Source organism: Lissotriton vulgaris, chromosome 1_1 (assembly GCF_964263255.1).
Source record: "Lissotriton vulgaris chromosome 1_1, aLisVul1.2, whole genome shotgun sequence".
Taxonomy (NCBI): domain Eukaryota; kingdom Metazoa; phylum Chordata; class Amphibia; order Caudata; family Salamandridae; genus Lissotriton; species Lissotriton vulgaris.
In genome coordinates, this window is record NC_141685.1 from 901,498,132 (window position 1) to 901,518,256 (window position 20,125).

Sequence of the window (20,125 nt, forward strand, 5' to 3'; positions counted from 1 at the left end):
AATCAGGGCAGAAGTTGTAAGGAAAATGAAGATGAACTAATCATCTTAAGTAAATCGCAATGGCATCAAATGTAGTGACGCTCTTATAATCATTTTCACTTAAAAACTAAATGACCCTATTAAAAAAACAATAAATATGATAAAAAGAAATTTGAAACAACATTTTTGGTGTTACATGTTTTTTCCACATTTAAATTTGTGACAAAGCTCTGAAACGGTTGATTGGGACGTTATTGTTAAACAGGCACATTGAACATGTAAATGTTTAAACTGTTTTTGGTGAATAAATAAAAGGTGCTGTTAATTTGTTTTTTGTTACCAACTGGTGTTGTTTATTATACACCAAAAAGACAAACGTGTTTTACATTTGCAGTGTTTAAGCAATAGAAGGGTTAACTTTGTGAAGTTCTCTGTTCCTTAGATAAGAGATTAAAATATAATCTCTCCTTGGCCATTCTCTCAAATGCTATGTTATGTTGATTTGTGTAGCACAACTAATCATCCGTGAAGGCAGGCGCCTGAGCAGGTGAGTGGGTGAACGGTCCCCAATTAGTTATCAAATGAGCCAGGTCTTCAGCTTCTTGTGGAACTCCAAAAAGTGAGGAAGAGGCCCTAATGTGCTGGGGGTGGTCGTTCCATGTTTAGGGTGCGATTTAGGGGAACGAGCAAACTCCTGCTCTGTTGCTGTGGATGAGGAAGGTGTGTGCCAACGAGAGTGAGGTAAAGCATAGGTGGATCAACAGCTAGTAAAAATGCTATGAGGTTGTTGAGGTATGTTGGTCCCATGTTGTGTAGGGCTTTGTATGTGTCAGTGACGAGTTTGAGTTGGCTGAGTTTAAGGAACAGGAAGCCAGAGGAGCTGTCTGAGGTAGGGTGTGATGTGAGTGTGGTGTGGGAGCTCCAGTATGAGTCTAATGGTGGTGTTCTGGAGGGTCTGTTGTCCTTACAGTAGCTGCATGGAGATTCCAGTATAGAGTACATTGCCATAGCCAAGGCTGTTTGTTATGAGTACATGGGCAGCGGTCTACATGTTGTTCTGTGATAGCCACTTGATGAGATTACATAGTGTGCGTAGGATGTGGAAGCAGGTGGTGCTTACTGCGCAGACGAATGCCTTCATGAAGAGTTTGCTGCCTTGGATGATCCTTGGGTTTCTTCCATGGTCGGTGGGAGTTGGTGTTGTTCCTAGCTCCGATAGCCACCAGGTTGAGTCCCAAGGGGAAGTCATGTTTCCCAAGATCAGGACTTCCGCCTTATCGGAGTTAAGCTTCCGACAGTTTGTTCATATCCAGTCCTTGCTCATGTAGTTTATGAAGTTGATGGAGGTGGTTGCCTTGTCCATCAGGGAGAGGATGAGTTGTGTTTTTTTTTCTACTTTTATGTTGATTTTTCCTGCCTGCCAGGTGTGTGTTGCAGGCCTGGCGCTGCTTATCGCTGGTTTCTTCATCGCGCTTTGGCCCATTGCAGGTTTTTTGGTGTTGTGGTTTGTGATTTTTTCGCCATTGAGGTGGTTATATCGCTGACGTTGTCCGCAGTTTCGGCAGTCTATCGCATGCTACCCTCGTGTTGTGAATTCCACGTTGCCACAGAGTTATTTTCATCGCGTTGGGCTGCGATGGTGAAAGTTGTGTTACGCTACTCTTGCAGTAGTTATCACACCTTCTTATGAATATACCCCTAAGTTGCTATTGCTTGGGATGTCTGTAGAAGTAAAAGGAAGGAGGGTACCTGTCTGGGTGTGGCGGCAGTGGTGGCAAAATGTAACATAGCAAGACTGTGGCGAGCAAGTAGCCCCTCAAAGATAAAGGACTGGAAGAATGATCTGGACTGGTGCCAACAGAAGGAACAGATAACTTATCATGCCAGAGTTGTGATGCAGAACTTTGAAAAAATATGGGGTCCCCTCAGGTGACAGTGCCAAACAGTGTGGCAGACAGACCCCCTCAGGCACCCGAGGTGACAGTGCCACTCAGTGTGGAAGATAGACCACCTCCGGCACCTGAGGTGACAGTGCCATACAGTGCCACAGCAGGTACAGCAACACCCACAGGTGGGGCAGGGCACATATCCGGAGATGAGGACGTGGATGGGCCTGTAATCAGATGGATTCAGTAGCCTTCGATCCCGCCACCTGGCCTGTTCCTGCCTGGTCCCGCACATGGCCTCATGACCTTCCACTGACCCCCGATTCACACAGATGCACCCACCTTGGACAGTGACATGGACTGCCACACCCGGTTTGATGACCAATGACACGCCGACCAGACTGCGGACTGCATCCCTCCTCTTGCGCAGTACTCGTCTTCCAAGGATGGACTCTGGCTGTCCCTCCACGGGCCCATATAGTCTGGTGTATTCAGCAGTGCCCTGTACCGCTCCAGCTGAGGACCCGCACTGGATGTGTAATAAATATCCAGTGATGCACTGCTGTGTCATGTCTTTCATCATTCATGTATGTATGTGTGGATGAATGTAGGGACAGTGATTTCTCTTGCATGAATGATGCTCATCCTGAGGGATACCAGTCAGAGGGTGCTACATGTTAAATGGTGGACACTACAACAGGGACACATGCACCAGCCACTTTCTTGTCCGGATATGGACTGATCCATGCCCATTGCCCATGAGTCGTTTTGCAAGCCCTGCCCTGTTCCGGCTTACAGCAGGCCAGACCGCTCCGTTCACGCTCCCAAGTGGGGCCTCATTGCGACCCGTCACAGGCGTACTCGCTGGTGGTGTGCAGGTCACTGGTCTAGTTGTCAGCATGTCACAGCCACTCCCTGAGGGCAGGTTTGCACGCACACCACACCCACCTTGCACAGGCTTCACAGGCCATATGACCCTGCAAATGTAAGGGGCCGACGACGTCACATACCCCTTTTCAGCTGGGGACTGGATGACGGACCTGAGGCCTTGTGGCCGGCACGGGCCTAGCACCACGTGGCTCTGACTGGGGTTGGACAGGTTTGTGGTAGACGCTGCATTGCGGCCGGCACAGGCACCCCACCATGGGACGGTGACTTAGGGTGCACTGAGTCATTTGCACCTTATGCTGCTGAGCGGGTGTGCAGCCTGCGATGATGGCCCGTCCTGGTGGTTCGGACTGCCCAGGATTTGTGTGCCTTACTGGACCACAGTGCAGGCCGCACCAGCTTCCTGCGCAGGCCTCCCACAATGTGGCCCGCTTCCGGGGTTATAGAGTTAGTGGCACCCATTAGGCTGTGCAGGCTGCGAAGTTGCCGGGGGCCCTGGTATGTCCTATGCCATTGTGTGATCAAGTCCCAGCCCCAGACGTGTGATCTGGTGGCCTGCGCTGCGTGGTTACATGGTTGGAGGGTGCCATGTCTGCGGACCTGGGGCTTGTGGCTTGCAGCAGCACATGGTGGGACCTACAGTGTACACGCCGGTGGCGTAAAGGTGAGCAGTGTCGCCCGGGTGTGCATGGGTGGGCATGCTTCTGGCTGTATGTGCATGGGCGGGCGGGCGACGTTGTCTTGTGCAAGTGTGTGTACTGTAGCAATCATGTCCCTGGATTCTGTTTAAGAGGACTGCTCTGTCTCAGATGTGTGACCTGGTGTGCTGCTATACGTACCAGCAAGTGGTTGGAGACACACCGGTGGCAGCAGGTGAGTAGTGTGGCTTGGGTGCACTGGGTCATCTTCCTCTCTCCCCCCCTCTCTTCTCTCTCTCTCTCTCCCCCTATCTTCTTCTCTCTCTCTCTCTCTCTCTCTTCTTTCTCTCTCTCTCCCCCTCTCTTCTTCTCTCTCTCTCCCCATCGCTTCTCTCTCTCCCCCTCTCTTCTCTCTCTCCCCTCTCTTCTTCTCTCTCTCTCCCCCCTTTCTTCTCTCTCTCTCTCCCTCTCCCCCTCTCCCCCTCTCTTCTTCTCTCTCTCGCTCTGTCCTTTGATTTGCGCAGGACACACCTTCTCATCATGTTTTTTGTCTTGCAGGCTGTGACCTACGGATTGTGTCGACGGGAGCCACCATGTGTCTTCATTTCATTTCTGTGTTGTTTCAATAAAGTTTCATTGTTTTCTTCGAAAGTGAAAGTGTGATGCTCATTTCTGTGACGACACCTGCATGTCACCAGTTGTGATTGTGCGACATCAGGCGGAATATTTCGTACATGTTTGGGTGTAGCTGATGTGGCATGTATTTGCCGGGGTGTGGTCCTGGGGGTGGTCCTGGGGGTGGTGGAGGTGGGTGTTGTGGCCCTCTTGGGTGTCCGGCCTGCATAATCAGTTGCTCCATGGCATCTGTTGCCCTTCCGATGATGCCCAGGGCTGGGCTTCCTATTGTGGTGCAGGCTGCCGTCTGACCTTACACCAGGTCAGAGCAGGTGAGAAATTCCTGCAGCTAACGCGCCTTATCGCGTGTTTTGTGTTCTTATCGCTGATCTGTCTGGTTATTGTGAATGATGAGGTGTGGTGTTGACCGGATTTTTGTCACGGAAATGCCTACTCTGCATCTCATTAGAGATAGTTGCAGGGTCCTCTGTGGCGATGATTTTTGCGGTTGCTATCACGGGAAAAGTGGTGCTATGAGCTGTTAGCACCTGCTTGTAAATGGTGAGGTAAATAAATCACGACTTTGGCTGCGATAAACTGCAGTTAATTCCTTGATAGCTCCATGTTTGCTGCCTTGGATGATCCTTGGGTTTCTTCCATGGTCGGTGGGAGTTGGTGTTGTTCCTAGCTCCGATAGCCACCAGGTGGAGTCCCAAGGGGAAGTCATGTTTCCCAAGATCAGGACTTCCGCCTTATCGGAGTTAAGCTTCCGACAGTTTGTTCATATCCAGTCCTTGCTCATGTAGTTTATGAAGTTGATGGAGGTGGTTGCCTTGTCTATCAAGGAGAGGATGAGTTGTGTTTTTTTTTTCTACTTTTATGTTGATTTTTCCTGCCTGCCAGGTGTGTGTTGCAGGCCTGGCGCTGCTTATCGCTGGTTTCTTCATCGCGCTTTGGCCCATTGCAGGTTTTTTGGTGTTGTGGTTTGTGATTTTTTCGCCATTGAGGTGGTTATATTGCTGACGTTGTCCGCAGTTTCGGCAGTCTATCGCATGCTACCCTCGTGTTGTGAATTCCACGTTGCCACAGAGTTATTTTCATCGCGTTGGGCTGCGATGGTGAAAGTTGTGTTACGCTACTCTTGCAGTAGTTATCACACCTTCTTATGAATATACCCCTAAGTTGCTATTGCTTGGGATGTCTGTAGAAGTAAAAGGAAGGAGGGTACCTGTCTGGGTGTGGCGGCAGTGGTGGCAAAATGTAACATAGCAAGACTGTGGCGAGCAAGTAGCCCCTCAAAGATAAAGGACTGGAAGAATGATCTGGACTGGTGCCAACAGAAGGAACAGATAACTTATCATGCCAGAGTTGTGATGCAGAACTTTGAAAAAATATGGGGTCCCCTCAGGTGACAGTGCCAAACAGTGTGGCAGACAGACCCCCTCAGGCACCCGAGGTGACAGTGCCACTCAGTGTGGAAGATAGACCACCTCCGGCACCTGAGGTGACAGTGCCATACAGTGCCACAGCAGGTACAGCAACACCCACAGGTGGGGCAGGGCACATATCCGGAGATGAGGACGTGGATGGGCCTGTAATCAGATGGATTCAGTAGCCTTCGATCCCGCCACCTGGCCTGTTCCTGCCTGGTCCCGCACATGGCCTCATGACCTTCCACTGACCCCCGATTCACACAGATGCACCCACCTTGGACAGTGACATGGACTGCCACACCCGGTTTGATGACCAATGACACGCCGACCAGACTGCGGACTGCATCCCTCCTCTTGCGCAGTACTCGTCTTCCAAGGATGGACTCTGGCTGTCCCTCCACGGGCCCATATAGTCTGGTGTATTCAGCAGTGCCCTGTACCGCTCCAGCTGAGGACCCGCACTGGATGTGTAATAAATATCCAGTGATGCACTGCTGTGTCATGTCTTTCATCATTCATGTATGTATGTGTGGATGAATGTAGGGACAGTGATTTCTCTTGCATGAATGATGCTCATCCTGAGGGATACCAGTCAGAGGGTGCTACATGTTAAATGGTGGACACTACAACAGGGACACATGCACCAGCCACTTTCTTGTCCGGATATGGACTGATCCACGCCCATTGCCCATGAGTCGTTTTGCAAGCCCTGCCCTGTTCTGGCTTACAGCAGGCCAGACCGCTCCGTTCACGCTCCCAAGTGGGGCCTCATTGCGACCCGTCACAGGCGTACTCGCTGGTGGTGTGCAGGTCACTGGTCTAGTTGTCAGCATGTCACAGCCACTCCCTGAGGGCAGGTTTGCACGCACACCACACCCACCTTGCACAGGCTTCACAGGCCATATGACCCTGCAAATGTAAGGGGCCGACGACGTCACATACCCCTTTTCAGCTGGGGACTGGATGACGGACCCGAGGCCTTGTGGCCGGCACGGGCCTAGCACCACGTGGCTCTGACTGGGGTTGGACAGGTTTGTGGTAGACGCTGCATTGCGGCCGGCACAGGCACCCCACCATGGGACGGTGACTTAGGGTGCACTGAGTCATTTGCACCTTATGCTGCTGAGCGGGTGTGCAGCCTGCGATGATGGCCCGTCCTGGTGGTTCGGACTGCCCAGGATTTGTGTGCCTTACTGGACCACAGTGCAGGCCGCACCAGCTTCCTGCGCAGGCCTCCCACAATGTGGCCCGGTCCGGGGTTATAGAGTTAGTGGCACCCATTAGGCTGTGCAGGCTGCGAAGTTGCCGGGGGCCCTGGTATGTCCTATGCCATTGTGTGATCAAGTCCCAGCCCCAGACGTGTGATCTGGTGGCCTGCGCTGCGTGGTTACATGGTTGGAGGGTGCCATGTCTGCGGACCTGGGGCTTGTGGCTTGCAGCAGCACATGGTGGGACCTACAGTGTACACGCCGGTGGCGTAAAGGTGAGCAGTGTCGCCCGGGTGTGCATGGGTGGGCATGCTTCTGGCTGTATGTGCATGGGCGGGCGGGCGACGTTGTCTTGTGCAAGTGTGTGTACTGTAGCAATCATGTCCCTGGATTCTGTTTAAGAGGACTGCTCTGTCTCAGATGTGTGACCTGGTGTGCTGCTATACGTACCGGCAAGTGGTTGGAGACACACCGGTGGCAGCAGGTGAGTAGTGTGGCTTGGGTGCACGGGTCATCTTCCTCTCTCCCCCCCTCTCTTCTCTCTCTCTCTCTCCCCCTATCTTCTTCTCACTCTCTCTATCTCTCTCTTTCTTCTCTCTCTCTCCCCCTCTCTTTCTCTTCTCTCTCCCCATCGCCTCTTCTCCTCTCCCCCCTCTTCTCTCTCTCCCCTCTCTTCTTCTCTCTCTCTCCCCCCTTTCTTCTCTCTCTCTCTCCCTCTCCCCCTCTCTTTTCTCTCTCTCGCTCTGTCCTTTGATTTTGCGCAGGACACACCTTCTCATCATGTTTTTTGTTTTGCAGGCTGTGACCTACGGATTGTGTCGACGGGAGCCACCATGTGTCTTCATTTCATTTCTGTGTTGTTTCAATAAAGTTTCATTGTTTTCTTCGAAAGTGAAAGTGTGATGCTCATTTCTGTGACAACACCTGCATGTCACCAGTTGTGATTGTGCGACATCAGGCGGAATATTTCGTACATGTTTGGGTGTAGCTGATGTGGCATGTATTTGCCGGGGGTGTGGTCCTGGGGGTGGTCCTGGGGGTGGTGGCGGTGGGTGTTGTGGCCCTCTTGGGTGTCCGGCCTGCATAATCAGTTGCTCCATGGCATCTGTTGCCCTTCCGATGATGCCCAGGGCTGGGCTTCCTATTGTGGTGCAGGCTGCCGTCTGACCTTACACCAGGTCAGAGCAGGTGAGAAATTCCTGCAGCTAACGCGCCTTATCGCGTGTTTTGTGTTCTTATCGCTGATCTGTCTGGTTATTGTGAATGTTGAGGTGTGGTGTTGACCGGATTTTTGTCACGGAAATGCCTACTCTGAATCTCATTAGAGATAGTTGCAGGGTCCTCTGTGGCGATGATTTTTGCGGTTGCTATCACGGGAAAAGTGGTGCTATGAGCTGTTAGCACCTGCTTGTAAATGGTGAGGTAAATAAATCACGACTTTGGCTGCGATAAACTGCAGTTAATTCCTTGATAGCTCCATGTGAATTTGCCCCTAAATGTCCATTGGTACTGGAATACCCATCACTTCTTTCAACACCGCTATTATTTTGGACCAATAGTTCTGTAATTGGGCAAGACCATAGCATGTGAAAAAATTTACCCAGCTACCCACATCCCCTAGGTCAGCAGGCCTACTCCGTCCGCCCCATTTTGAACACCATTGTCCTGGACAGATACGACCTGTGAAGTATTCTTAGCTGCACTGGTCGAAATCTAGCTCTTGTCTCTATTTCTCGTGGGCTCTGAAGTGCTTCGCTCCATTTTTCTTCATTTATATCACCCAAATCAGCAGTCCATGCTGCTTGTAACCTGTCAAGGTTGTCAGGCATATTGTTCATAATTTTCTTATATGTCAAAGAAACTGCCTTACTGGGCATCGGATCTAATAAGAGTCTATCATCTAGAAGAGAGTAGTCAGGGTTCAGCTCCCCATCAGGCAAGTGGGTTTTCAGGGTGTGCTGTATCTGTCTATACCAGAATATTTCAGACGGTGCCAGATCAAACTCATTTGTCAATGTCTCGAAAGCGACCAGCGCCCGACCTCCATATATCTCCTAATTTCTGGATACCTATTATGTGCCATTTCGTGTACACTCTCAATTTCCTGACTTTGCTCAGCAGGTCACTCTCTCATAATGGGGTTTCAGTCGTAAGCTTTCCATCCCATCCTAGGCACCTATTCGCTACCTTCCAGGCCTGCAGGATAACTGACGTGTGTGGGGGTAGTTGACCTCTGCCCTTTCCACTTTAAAGGAGTGCTGGGTAATCACTGCTTCCCAGTCGGTCGACTCTATATGCTGGTTCTTGCCTCTCCCCAAACACCCAATGATTCACCACCACAACCTGGGCTGCCCAATAGTAGGCTTTAAGGTTCGGAACCGCTAAGCCACTGTCATACACCCCTCCCTGGAGTTTTGTCAGCTAAATTCGTGCTGCCCGCCCATCCCACAGCAGAGTTCTCATGATACCATGCAGTTTTCGCATATATGACTCAAGAATCTTAAACGGTGTGTTTTGGAAAATGTACAGGGGTCTCCAGAGGGTCATCATTTTGAAGAGAGCAGTTCTCCCCAACAGCGAAAGTGCACGCCAATGACCCACTTTCGTCTGGAAGGGCTCTATCTGGGGGACAATATTGTGCTTTAGAAACGGAGCTTCCGAACTTGTTATCTCAATACCTAAATATTTAAATCCATCTATAGCCACTGGGGCAGGGCAACTACTCCGCAGGGGCAAAGGGCCTTGGGACAGTGGAAATATCAAAGACTTATCCTAATTGATTTGATACCCTGCGTAGCTGCCAACTAAGTTAAAGATAAGCAAAATTCTTTGAATGGATTTACAGGGCTTGCTAACATAACAGAATGTCGTCTGCAAACAATGATGTTTTCTCCTCCCAATTTTCTTCTACTGCTATTCCCCAGATTCGTGGGTTCCCTCAAACCCAGGTCACCAGTGGCTCCAAAGCTAGGGCAAAAATCATAGGGGATAGGGGACAACCCTGTTTTGTACCTCTCATTAATTCTATAGTTTGTGACAAACAACCGTTTACCCTCACCCTTGCTCTTGGACCTTGATATAGTAAACGTACCCATGCACAAAACTCTGGCCCAAAGCCCAATCGTGGTAGAAGGGCAATGAGGTAGTTCCATTCCACACCTTCAAAGGCCATCCTGGCGTCAAGGGATAAAACATTTCCTTAAATTTATGTGTTTACTACCCTTTGGAACAAAGCCTGACTGGTCCGGGTGAATCACTGAAGGTAGGACACTTGCTAATCTACTTGCAAGTACCTTGGCTAAAATGTTGGGTTCAACATTTAACAGCAAGACGGGTTTATATGATGTACACTCCTTCTGTGGCTTCCCTCTTTTTTGGATCACCACTTTAATGGCCGTTCTCTGATCTTCTGGTAAGATTCCACCTCTCTAGCCACTAGAAACATATTTAACAGTTGTGGTACCAGAATCTGAGCTGTTTTCTTAAATAGTTCTACGGGCAACCCATTGGGGCCCGAGGCCTTCCCTGATTGGAGATCACTTAACGCTCACGCTGTTTCTTCTATGATAATTTCGCCTTTTAACATTCCTGAGTCCTCTTTAGTTAGTGTATTGAGGTTTCAGAGTTGCAAGCAGCTCTACAGACTCCTCAGCAGACCTGGCGGATTGAGTTGTATATACCTCCTCATAAAAATCTGCAAATAACGCAGCTATAACCTCATCCCCTGCATGCCCCCACTCCGTCCGGTCAAGGATTTCCGTCACCTAGTTCCTTTCGCTTTCTCTCTTCTCCAGCCAGGCAATAAGCTTTGTAGCCTTGCCGCCAACCTCATAGACCCTATGTTATAATTCCAATGCATGGGCCCTGGCTGCACCCTCTGCTACCTCCTGCAACTCCCGCTGTGCCAATTTTACTCAGTGTGTCAGAGTTCATTGTGGTCTTCCTTTCTAGTCAGTTTCGCTTCTATGTCTACTCAATTTTGCTCTATCTCTCTGTACTTTTCTTTATCTACTTTCTTTTTAACACCTACCAGAGCTTGATATTGCCCTCTTATCAAAGTCTTATAAGCCTCCCAGAGAACACCGCTCAAGTCCACTGATCCTTCGTTTTGCTGGAAGTAATTTTCTGTGCTCTCCCATAATTTTCCTACAAACTCTTTATCTTTTAGATGCCAAGATTCCAACCTAGGTGGCAAAAGGCCCCTTGCTTTTTGCCCTCTAAACCAGGAACTACTGGTAAGTGATCTGAGATACCTCTTTGCTAGTTGTGTGTCTCTGAAGCTCCCCACATCCTTTTGTAGAGTAAACAAATAGTCCCCACATCCTTTTGTAGAGTAAACAAATAGTCAATCAGAGATAGACTCCCATGCCTTGCCGACTGGTGCGTATATTGGTGCACGTCCCAATATGGAATCTCCAGAGGTTTGCCCATCCCAGTGCCTCCGCTAGACCCCTAAAAGGAGCTTCGGTGATAGAGGCCACCCTTCCTGGCCAGCGATCATCCATTATGGACATTACATCATTCATGTCTCTCCCTAAAATGAATGTGCCCACTTTGAATCATTGGCGGACGTAAACTGAGCCCAGGTTCAGCATTTTACCATCCCAGCTTCCCGATTGGAATACCATTCTACCTAAGGGTCCCTCCATGTCCTCTCTGGGATGCATGTTACTCTGGCTCTGAGAAGGATGCCCACCCCGTTATCCCAATGTATTCCCTCCGTGTTCTGTTAATTTATATCCCCACCTATTTAGCGCTTTGTAGTAACATCCCCGCAGGTGCGTTTCTTGCAATAAGACCACATCTGGCTTATGCCTCTTAAGGAATTAGGAATTGAAGTATCAATGTAAACTTTGTTTGAGAGCCGCAGCCTAAGCCATTTACGTTCCACAAGATAACTTTAAGTGGACAGTGGTCCTGCATTTCTAACTTTGCTACATACTCTTCCCCTCATCCACCTCACTTGGGTTGTTATAAGTGTCATAGGAACTCGCAATACCTGCCGCGCATCGCGTTCCCTGCTCCTGTATCTTGCTCAACCCCTACAACTATTACTAACACTACTGTGAATCCCGCAATTTCCCCCTCCCTGCCACCCTGCACTGTGGGATTAAAACTTCCAAAAACACAAGGGGTCCCTAGATGGTGGGGGTATATACCCTACGGCGTAGACTGACCCAACCAGAGGCTCGGGAGGTATCTACGCTGTCAAGGACGAGATTGTATTTCACTTAACATACACAAAATTTACAAATACAAGCTAACAGTCAGTGTAGGAACCCTGTCTATAAGTCATTACATTAGTAGGAGACTATAATCTTTGCCAGTGTAAAAAAACAGTTTATTAAAAACAATACAGTTTCAATTTACATTCATAAAACAATTATACATTCGAATACAAATTTATTTTTAAAAAAACCCAAAAGGACAGAACTGCATGCTGACTTTCTGATTGAATACTGCAAAAAAGGTATTATCCCTAAGGGGTTGCAGATAACAAATGAACCTGGAGTCTTTGTTAAGGTCAAAAAATGTATTGAAAATTGGACATTAATAGCAAACAGATGTAGCAGGGACTGGATGCTACTCATAATTGAGACCGCACAAGATGTCCTTGTTATAGAGAGAGCGGAAATAGAAGAACTAGAAGCTAAACTTAAGGAATGTGATGCGCTAGAAGATGCAAAGCGTAAACTTGAAGACATTCAAGCAGACATAGAAGGGTATCTTGAATTCATGACTAACAAAAAATCCAATAAATTCAGAAAAGATGTGGCACAGTATGACATAGAAAAGGTTTATCCTTATCTACAGAAGGATTTCTATGAGAAACCACAGGAAGATCACAACAATAAGAGACAGTGGAGACAGCCAAATAGAAACTTTCAAAATAGAAAGGTGCGTTTTTTTGATACCTTGTACACGAGTTCCGAATCAGAAAATGAGGCACAACAAGATAATAGCAACAAAGATGCGGATCCAACTACTAATAACATAAGACAGAGTCTTCCTTTTTTAGAAGAACGTCAAAAGAACTTTGGAGCCCAGAGAGGCAGAGGGAGGGGGAGGGGAACATACATTCCCCAGAAACAATACCAACCACGTCATTACAACACGAGAAGCAAGAAGAACTGGGATTAAATAGGAAAGCACCCATTATCAATTTTTCATCCCGGTTAATCACGGATGATGATAAGAGGGTCTTAGAGAAGGGTTTGGGGTTTGCTATTGCAAACCCGATAGATAGATATAGCCTAGAACGCGACCTACAAAGTTTTTTTAGAAAGGTTCGTTTGAATGCATTTTTTGAAGGTAAACCAAAGGTCCCTAATGAGAACAAATCAGGTTTAAAGCCTAGGTCAAAATGGACTCCCCAAATTAGTATGGTAAAAAAAGATGCAGAGGTCTTTGAACACTGTGTGGAGAAAAGTATCTCTGAACTCCTAGATAAAAAACACTGGGTAGAACAAAATTTCTCGAAAAAAGAAAGAGATGCACTTAAATCACTGGAAGAGGATGTTTCAATCATTATAAAGCCAGCAGATAAGGGGGGGAGCATTGTTATAATGGACACCCAGGATTATAATGCTCGTATGTATTCCATGCTTAACAACAAGGAACACTACCGCCCATCTACAAAAGAGGAACTTAAATCCCTGGCGGACAAGATCACCAGCCTACTACAATGGGCGAAGGAAGATGGTGTTATCTGCCAAGACGAATACCTCTTCCTACATAATGAACACCCTACCATACCTGCGCTATATGGCCTGCCAAAAGTGCATAATAATATATTAGACCCGCCTAGGAGACCAATCGTGTCAAGCATTAATTCCATAACAGAACCTCTAAGCAAATATATTGATATCTTTTTGCAACCATTAGTCAAAAGCCAGAGGGCATATATAAAAGACACCACATCAATGATCGGGAAAATTGAAGGTCTCCCATTTAACTCAGATACCCAGCTCCTGGTCTCCCTAGATATAGAGGCCCTATATACTAATATTCCGCAGGACGACACTATAGACATGGTGGCCGATATGTTGCAAATTGACGACCATGACTTAAATCCACATTCAACATTTATAGTGGAATGTGCAACAATGACACTGAAAAATAATATTTTTCTATATGAAAAAACCTTATTCAAGCAAACCAAAGGGACAAGCATGGGGGCCACCTGTGCGCCGAGCCTAGCATGTCTCTACGTATCAAGATTTGAAGACAAGCACATCTTCAACTCGTTGGCACCATTCTTTGAAAACGTGTCACAATGGACACGTTACATTGATGACATCTTTTTTATTTGGACAGGTTTAGAAGCAACCTTATTGGAGTTTATAGACTGGCTCAACTTAGGAGATGCCAATTTAAGATTCACGCATAGCATTAGCAACCAGGAATGTGCTTTTCTGGATATAACAATCAAACATAGTGAGGGCAAACTTCTGGTGGAGTTATACACAAAACCAACGGACAGGAACACTATGTTACACTTTGACAGCCACCACCCGGCCTGTCAAAAAAATAATATACCTTACGGACAGTTTCTAAGATTGAGAAGGAACTGTACCAAGAATACAGACTATGATAAACATGCCCAAATCCTCACTGAGAAATTCTTAGAAAGAGGATATCCAAAGAAACTAATACGCCATTCCTACAAAAGGGCTAAATATTACAACAGGGGTGAATTTTTCAATAAAAGTGAGAAGGCTCAAACAGAAAAACCACTTATTTTTGTAACGAATCATAGCAGTATCAATAATAAAATAAAGAACATAATAAATAGAAACTGGAATCTGGTGTCCAACCAAAATGGCACTATCCTTCCTAAGCCCAGGTTCGCATACAGGAGGAACAAAACAATCATAAATAGCCTTGTAAAAACATATAGGGAAATCAATCAGGAACGACAAGTGACAATAGATAAGAACCCTCTTCCTAAAGGAACCTTCCCATGCAGTGGATCTGGGAATTGTAAGGATATCATCAAGGGCACAGAAATAAAAGTAAATTGTAAGAGCCACAGATTTGCGGATTTCCATAACTGTAGGTCAAAAAATCTTATTTACCTTATCCAATGTCCCTGTAATCTTTTTTACATAGGGGAAACATCCAGGGAAATAAGAATCAGATTAAATGAACATAGGTCAGCCATAAGAACCAAAAAAAGCACTGCACCCTTAGTAGATCATTAGTTACTGGCCAAACACACCAACCAAGATCTTAAGTGGTGTGTCCTAGAATCCATAAAAATGAACACAAGAGGAGGAGATGTGAATACCAAGCGCAAAAAACGCGAACAATTCTATATGTCTAAATTTAATACTGTACGACAGGGACTTAATAATAAAGAAGATTGGGAGAGGGTACTATAGAGACAATCCCACAGCAAAAGTCCATTTTTAGCCCATAAGCGGGAGGACTGTATGGGTGTTCTTGAACGTGACATCGAGTATACACGAGATGCCGTGCGTATGAAGGACTCTAATAAATCATATAATAAGCCGATCTTTCAACTCCATAAAATGTGCAATTCCTATTTACCATAGACTCATAGCCCCTTGAGTAATGGGAATATATGGGATACACATCAGAAACCAAGAGTCGGGACATTTAAAAATGGCCGACGTATTCCTTGGCTAACACGCGATCTCTGAATCTTATCATCACGTTAATAAATCTGATTGACATCCACATTCACGTATTTATATATATTTTCCTCAAAAACTGCATTAACATGCGCTATGGTAACACAGATACCACTTGAGCGGTGATGAATATTTAGATTTGCTATCTAAATGGACTAGGGATCGCATTGGATATTGTGAGCAGTCACATTCCAATATGGCCGACGTAGTCCCCTGGAAAAACGCGATCTTTTAATTCTTATATCGCGCCCCTCATCATTATATATTGTGTGCAAATATCTCTTCATTTAAAAGACAATACAAAGTAACGTGAATTAGACAATACAAAATAGCGTGAATTACGCTTCAAGGATCAGTGTTGAAATTGCGCTCTCTATTACAACAGAGACGGCGCGCTAACATGGATATTGTGAGCAGACACATTCCAATATGGCCGACGTAGTCCCCTGGAGAAACGCGATCTTTTAATCCTTATATCGCGCTCATTATCATCATATATTGTGTGCAAATATCTCTTCATTTATAAGATAATACAAAATAACGTGAATTAGACAATACAAAAGAGCGTGAATTACGCAACAGGGAAAATCAAGGATCATAGTTGAAATTGCGCTCTCTATTACAACAGAGACGGCGCGCTAACATTTTTATAGTAAATATAAACACAGTAATCCAGCAAACCGAAACTAGAGGAAACCATGTAATATAGGTTATATCACTAGAATAAGGGAGTATTTTAGAACGGTGTCCGATTAGATATAGCCTAGAACCGCAATGTGGACATTTGCAAATGGCCGACGGCTTACGCCGAGACTTACCATATTGAACCAATCACAAACGTTCAATGACGGAAATGTTTGCGCTCAATCTCCTAATAAAAGGGAGCCTGTAGTAAGCAAAGGCATTCCATGGGGAAGCTGTATGAGGACCAGGTGACAGGGAGGCCGATTCGCTCAAAAAAGGTAAGAACTGTGGGGCAATCTCTAACCTTTGGTGTATGATAAAACTGTCTTGAACCAAACACCACAGGTGTGGGTCATGACCTATAGCAATATTGTAGCACCCTATTGTTTAATTATATAGACTGGTTGGGGACTCTGGGTAGAACATAGTGGTAAATAAACAGAGCCCAAACAACAAAAGTTTTGCGCACAAAAATATTTAAGAGTAATCATATTCTACCAGTACAAATGCAGCATGCTGTGATATGTCTTTATCCTAAAATGAAGGCATTCACTAAGACTAGCGAATGAATGGAAATAATGAACGTTAATATAAAGAAACTGACCACAGACAACTAGTGTAAAAGTCCTAGTGTAAAAACAAACAACCGTAATTCTGGCCAAGTTCTTGCTGCCAGTCACGGTAACAAGCCCATAAAGCCTATAAAGCTATAACTGATCCAATGGGGGTGGTTATAGTAATGCCCAAACGTATTATAAAAACTGAAGTTATAACTAATGGTCTTAATATAGCTATACATCTTAGTGACTTATATTTTTGCATTTATAAACAGCGCTATTCTGAAATTACGTAATGAATAGGAAGCGAACTGGTAGAAGGGAATGAAACAGAATTTGAAGGCCTCTACCCACAAAAGACAAGTTGGATCTTTGCCAACACTATACAACTAAAGGTAATATTGGTAGAAATCAATTTTCTGACCTTCAACTAAAAGACTCAAGGATTATCTGACTCGCAAATTGTTTTTTAATAAAAGGAACATTGTATTTTTGTCCTTCTGCAGTCACATGTTGTATAGCCGAATTGATATACGGTGGTCACCCCTGATACAGCACTGATAACATAAATGAATTCCAACATCCAGGTAATGAACCTTTACATACATCATTGAATAATAAGTAAAGTATACATACTAGAATTTTGGGTCTATCTGATCTATGAAATTTACCCTCTAGGTGGAACAATTTTAACTAAATAACATTGAATAAAGAGAAGCACATGAGAATCAGATAAATGATTGAAAAAAACTGCATCCTCATGCCCTAAATCCCTCAAATCTCTGAGGTAGGTTGATAAATACAGGCAGATGAATAAAAGACCGTATATTAGATATGAGCCAGGGACAACAATGATAACTAGAAGGGATTATAGATTGAATCCTGTTGTGAGAAGAGGGTACATGTGATGTAAGCAAACAATGATTTTATAGCATGACAAAACCCTGTTTCAGATAATATCTCTGGCTACCTGGGTCAAATGAGGGTACCTGTATGAAACAATCAATAAAGATATAAATAACTGAGACCTTAGATATGACGTAACTCCACTTGAAGTCTACATCTATAACAAATGTACAGAAAATATTGTTTGTCTCTCTCTGCATGCAAATGAGAATGTAGGGATCACCAATGTTATGAATTTTAGTGCATGGTCCGTATATGTGATAATTTTTGTCAATGCTAACGTCAGTGGATAATAGGCCCCTGTTGATTATGTTTCTGTAATCTTGCTTTTTAGAGATTTTTTAAGTATTACAAACCCCGTCCTGAAGAAGGTGTTACTATCAACACAAGACACCGAAACGCCGCGTAGACCTTTTGGGTTTTTAAAAAAATAAATTTGTATTCGAATGTATAATTGTTTTATGAATGTAAATTGAAACTGTATTGTTTTTAATAAACTGTTTTTTTACACTGGCAAAGATTATAGTCTCCTACTAATGTAATGACTTATAGACAGGGTTCCTACACTGACTGTTAGCTTGTATTTGTAAATTTTGTGTATGTTAAGTGAAATACAATCTCGTCCTTGACAGCGTAGATACCTCCCGAGCCTCTGGTTGGGTCAGTCTACGCCGTAGGGTATATACCCCCACCATCTAGGGACCCCTTGTGTTTTTTGAATATTTACTTACCCGGTCCCTCACTGGTATTTAGGGTACCTCCCTCATTGTGTTGTGAGGATTAAAACTTCCCCCTCCCCCAATTTGCAGAGCACCTGTAACCCTGAACTGTGCATCAAACATAGAAGGTGGGGGGGGGGGGGGGGGGGGGGGTTGGGGGGAGGCTCCTGCGCCACCTTCCAAGTGTGATCTGGGAACCGCATACTTGTCCATCTTATTGGATTGCACCTGCGGATTCCCCTTACCCCACATCCTCTCTCCACTGCCTGATTCTTTAGCCTGTGATTCTCTGTGAAGAAGAGCAGGGGGATGCTTGGGCTTGCCAGATCTGTAATCTCCTGTCAATCCCCAATATGTCTCGTCCCTCACTCAGGTAAATTGCCTGAGCAGGTAACCCTTCGTCTCCGCCACTATTTCACCCACTGCGACAGCCAAGTAAAAGATGAGGGAGGCGAGGGGCGCCCACTACTCACAGTTTTTTGGCTCTAGTAGTCTCCGGCAATCCTCTAAAGCACAAGCCAGAGCCTGAGCCTGTGATCAGAACCCTTGGTGTCCAGCCACCCCTCCTTCCTTAGGGGTTTTGTTTTCAGGGCCTGTTCTTGTTCTGTGCTGACTCAGGTTACGCCCTCGGTGCCCTATGGGCCCGCTGTGCTCGTTATGCTGCAGCTACCAGATCCCGCTCACCTCCACCCCAAGGCCTTCTGGACTCCCAAGACATGGACCGGCCCATCGTCCCTTCCTGCGCCATTACCAGGATCTGTGCACCGGCGCCTCTTCAAAGTTGCTATACTGGTCAGCACTTTCGGACCACCTGATGTGCCTGTATGAACGTCAATCTTCAGTTCCCTGCCACACAGCCTTTGGGTAATGTTCTGGCCTCCCGGCACCTTTCTTGATGACCGGCCCCTGCGTTGCTGCGACCTGGGGTCTCTCCAGGGAGCGTCACCAAGATGCCCGTGCCCGTGGATGCACCCCACAGCTCCGCTTCCTCCTCTGTTCCACTGTGTATTTTACTTCGGTGTCTGAGCCCACTCCACTGGTCACCTTGTTCTTGTCGCAGACTTCCGCTCCGCCACGTGGGCACTCAGACTCTGACAGGCGTGACGCTGCTGGGCTGTGATGCACCCTTGCTGATCCGCTCACCAGATCGACTCTTTGGCTGCCCAGCGTCCTTAGTGCCCTGAAATAAGCTCTGAGTGATCACCCACATCACACAGTCTTTCCGTGTGGGGATTGCATAGGGCTTCGGATTTAGGTTTGTGGGCCGCATTCACACCGGAGATCTCTCATCAAACGGCCATGTTCGTTCAGCGCCAAGCAGCGCCCCGAGAACCCCATTTCTTACAACTAGTGAGTTGGTAAATGATATTATTTCTTTTTACTTGTAGATACTATGTTTAAACTGGGTATGTTCCCATGTAGACTGTATGTACTATATTTATCTTGTGCTTTTATGGTTTTATTACATGAAAGCGAATAAAGTTTATTTGATTTGAACAACTAGCGATCACTGCAAGTTGTTGTATAAAAAATATCACAGTGACAATCTCCAAAGTGGTCTATGCAATGTATGCTTCAGGAGGATACCCCCTTTGTTGATTATCCCCTCTCGTTCTACTTTTAGTGTTTTCAATGCATGTAAATGTTGACTGTGCATTCTCCTCGTGCTCCCAGATTTTGCTAGATTTCAACAACCCCTCATGATCCAACTATTTGTGCTTTAGGCCACCCTTTGAAATGCTTTTGATCCTTTGTCCTCATGTACATAGATAACGGTTGCAATGACTGACCTTTTGTGGCAGCGGTTTGTGATTGTAAAGCATAGCCTTAATTTCAATTTGTTCTTTCCGAACAACTGAATACGGGAGTTTAAGATCCACAAAGAAGTCTTTCTTCACCACCATTTCCAGTGGTTTTGAGACACAGATACCTGTAGAAAGAGAACAGAGAAAGAC

At 46.0% G+C, this 20,125-nt stretch overlaps 1 protein-coding gene across 3 annotated transcripts in view; it reads right to left on the reverse strand.

The window, feature by feature from the left end:
- LOC147748145 (complement C3-like) overlaps positions 1-20,125 on the reverse strand; it is a 1,551,795-nt gene that overhangs the window by 628,195 nt on the left and 903,475 nt on the right. For all 3 annotated transcript variants that reach the window (XM_086959014.1, XM_086959019.1, XM_086959009.1), the window contains exon 20: positions 19,961-20,100. In XM_086959014.1, the coding sequence (XP_086815140.1) occupies positions 19,961-20,100 (140 nt within the window). The remainder of the gene's footprint in view (positions 1-19,960; positions 20,101-20,125) is intronic.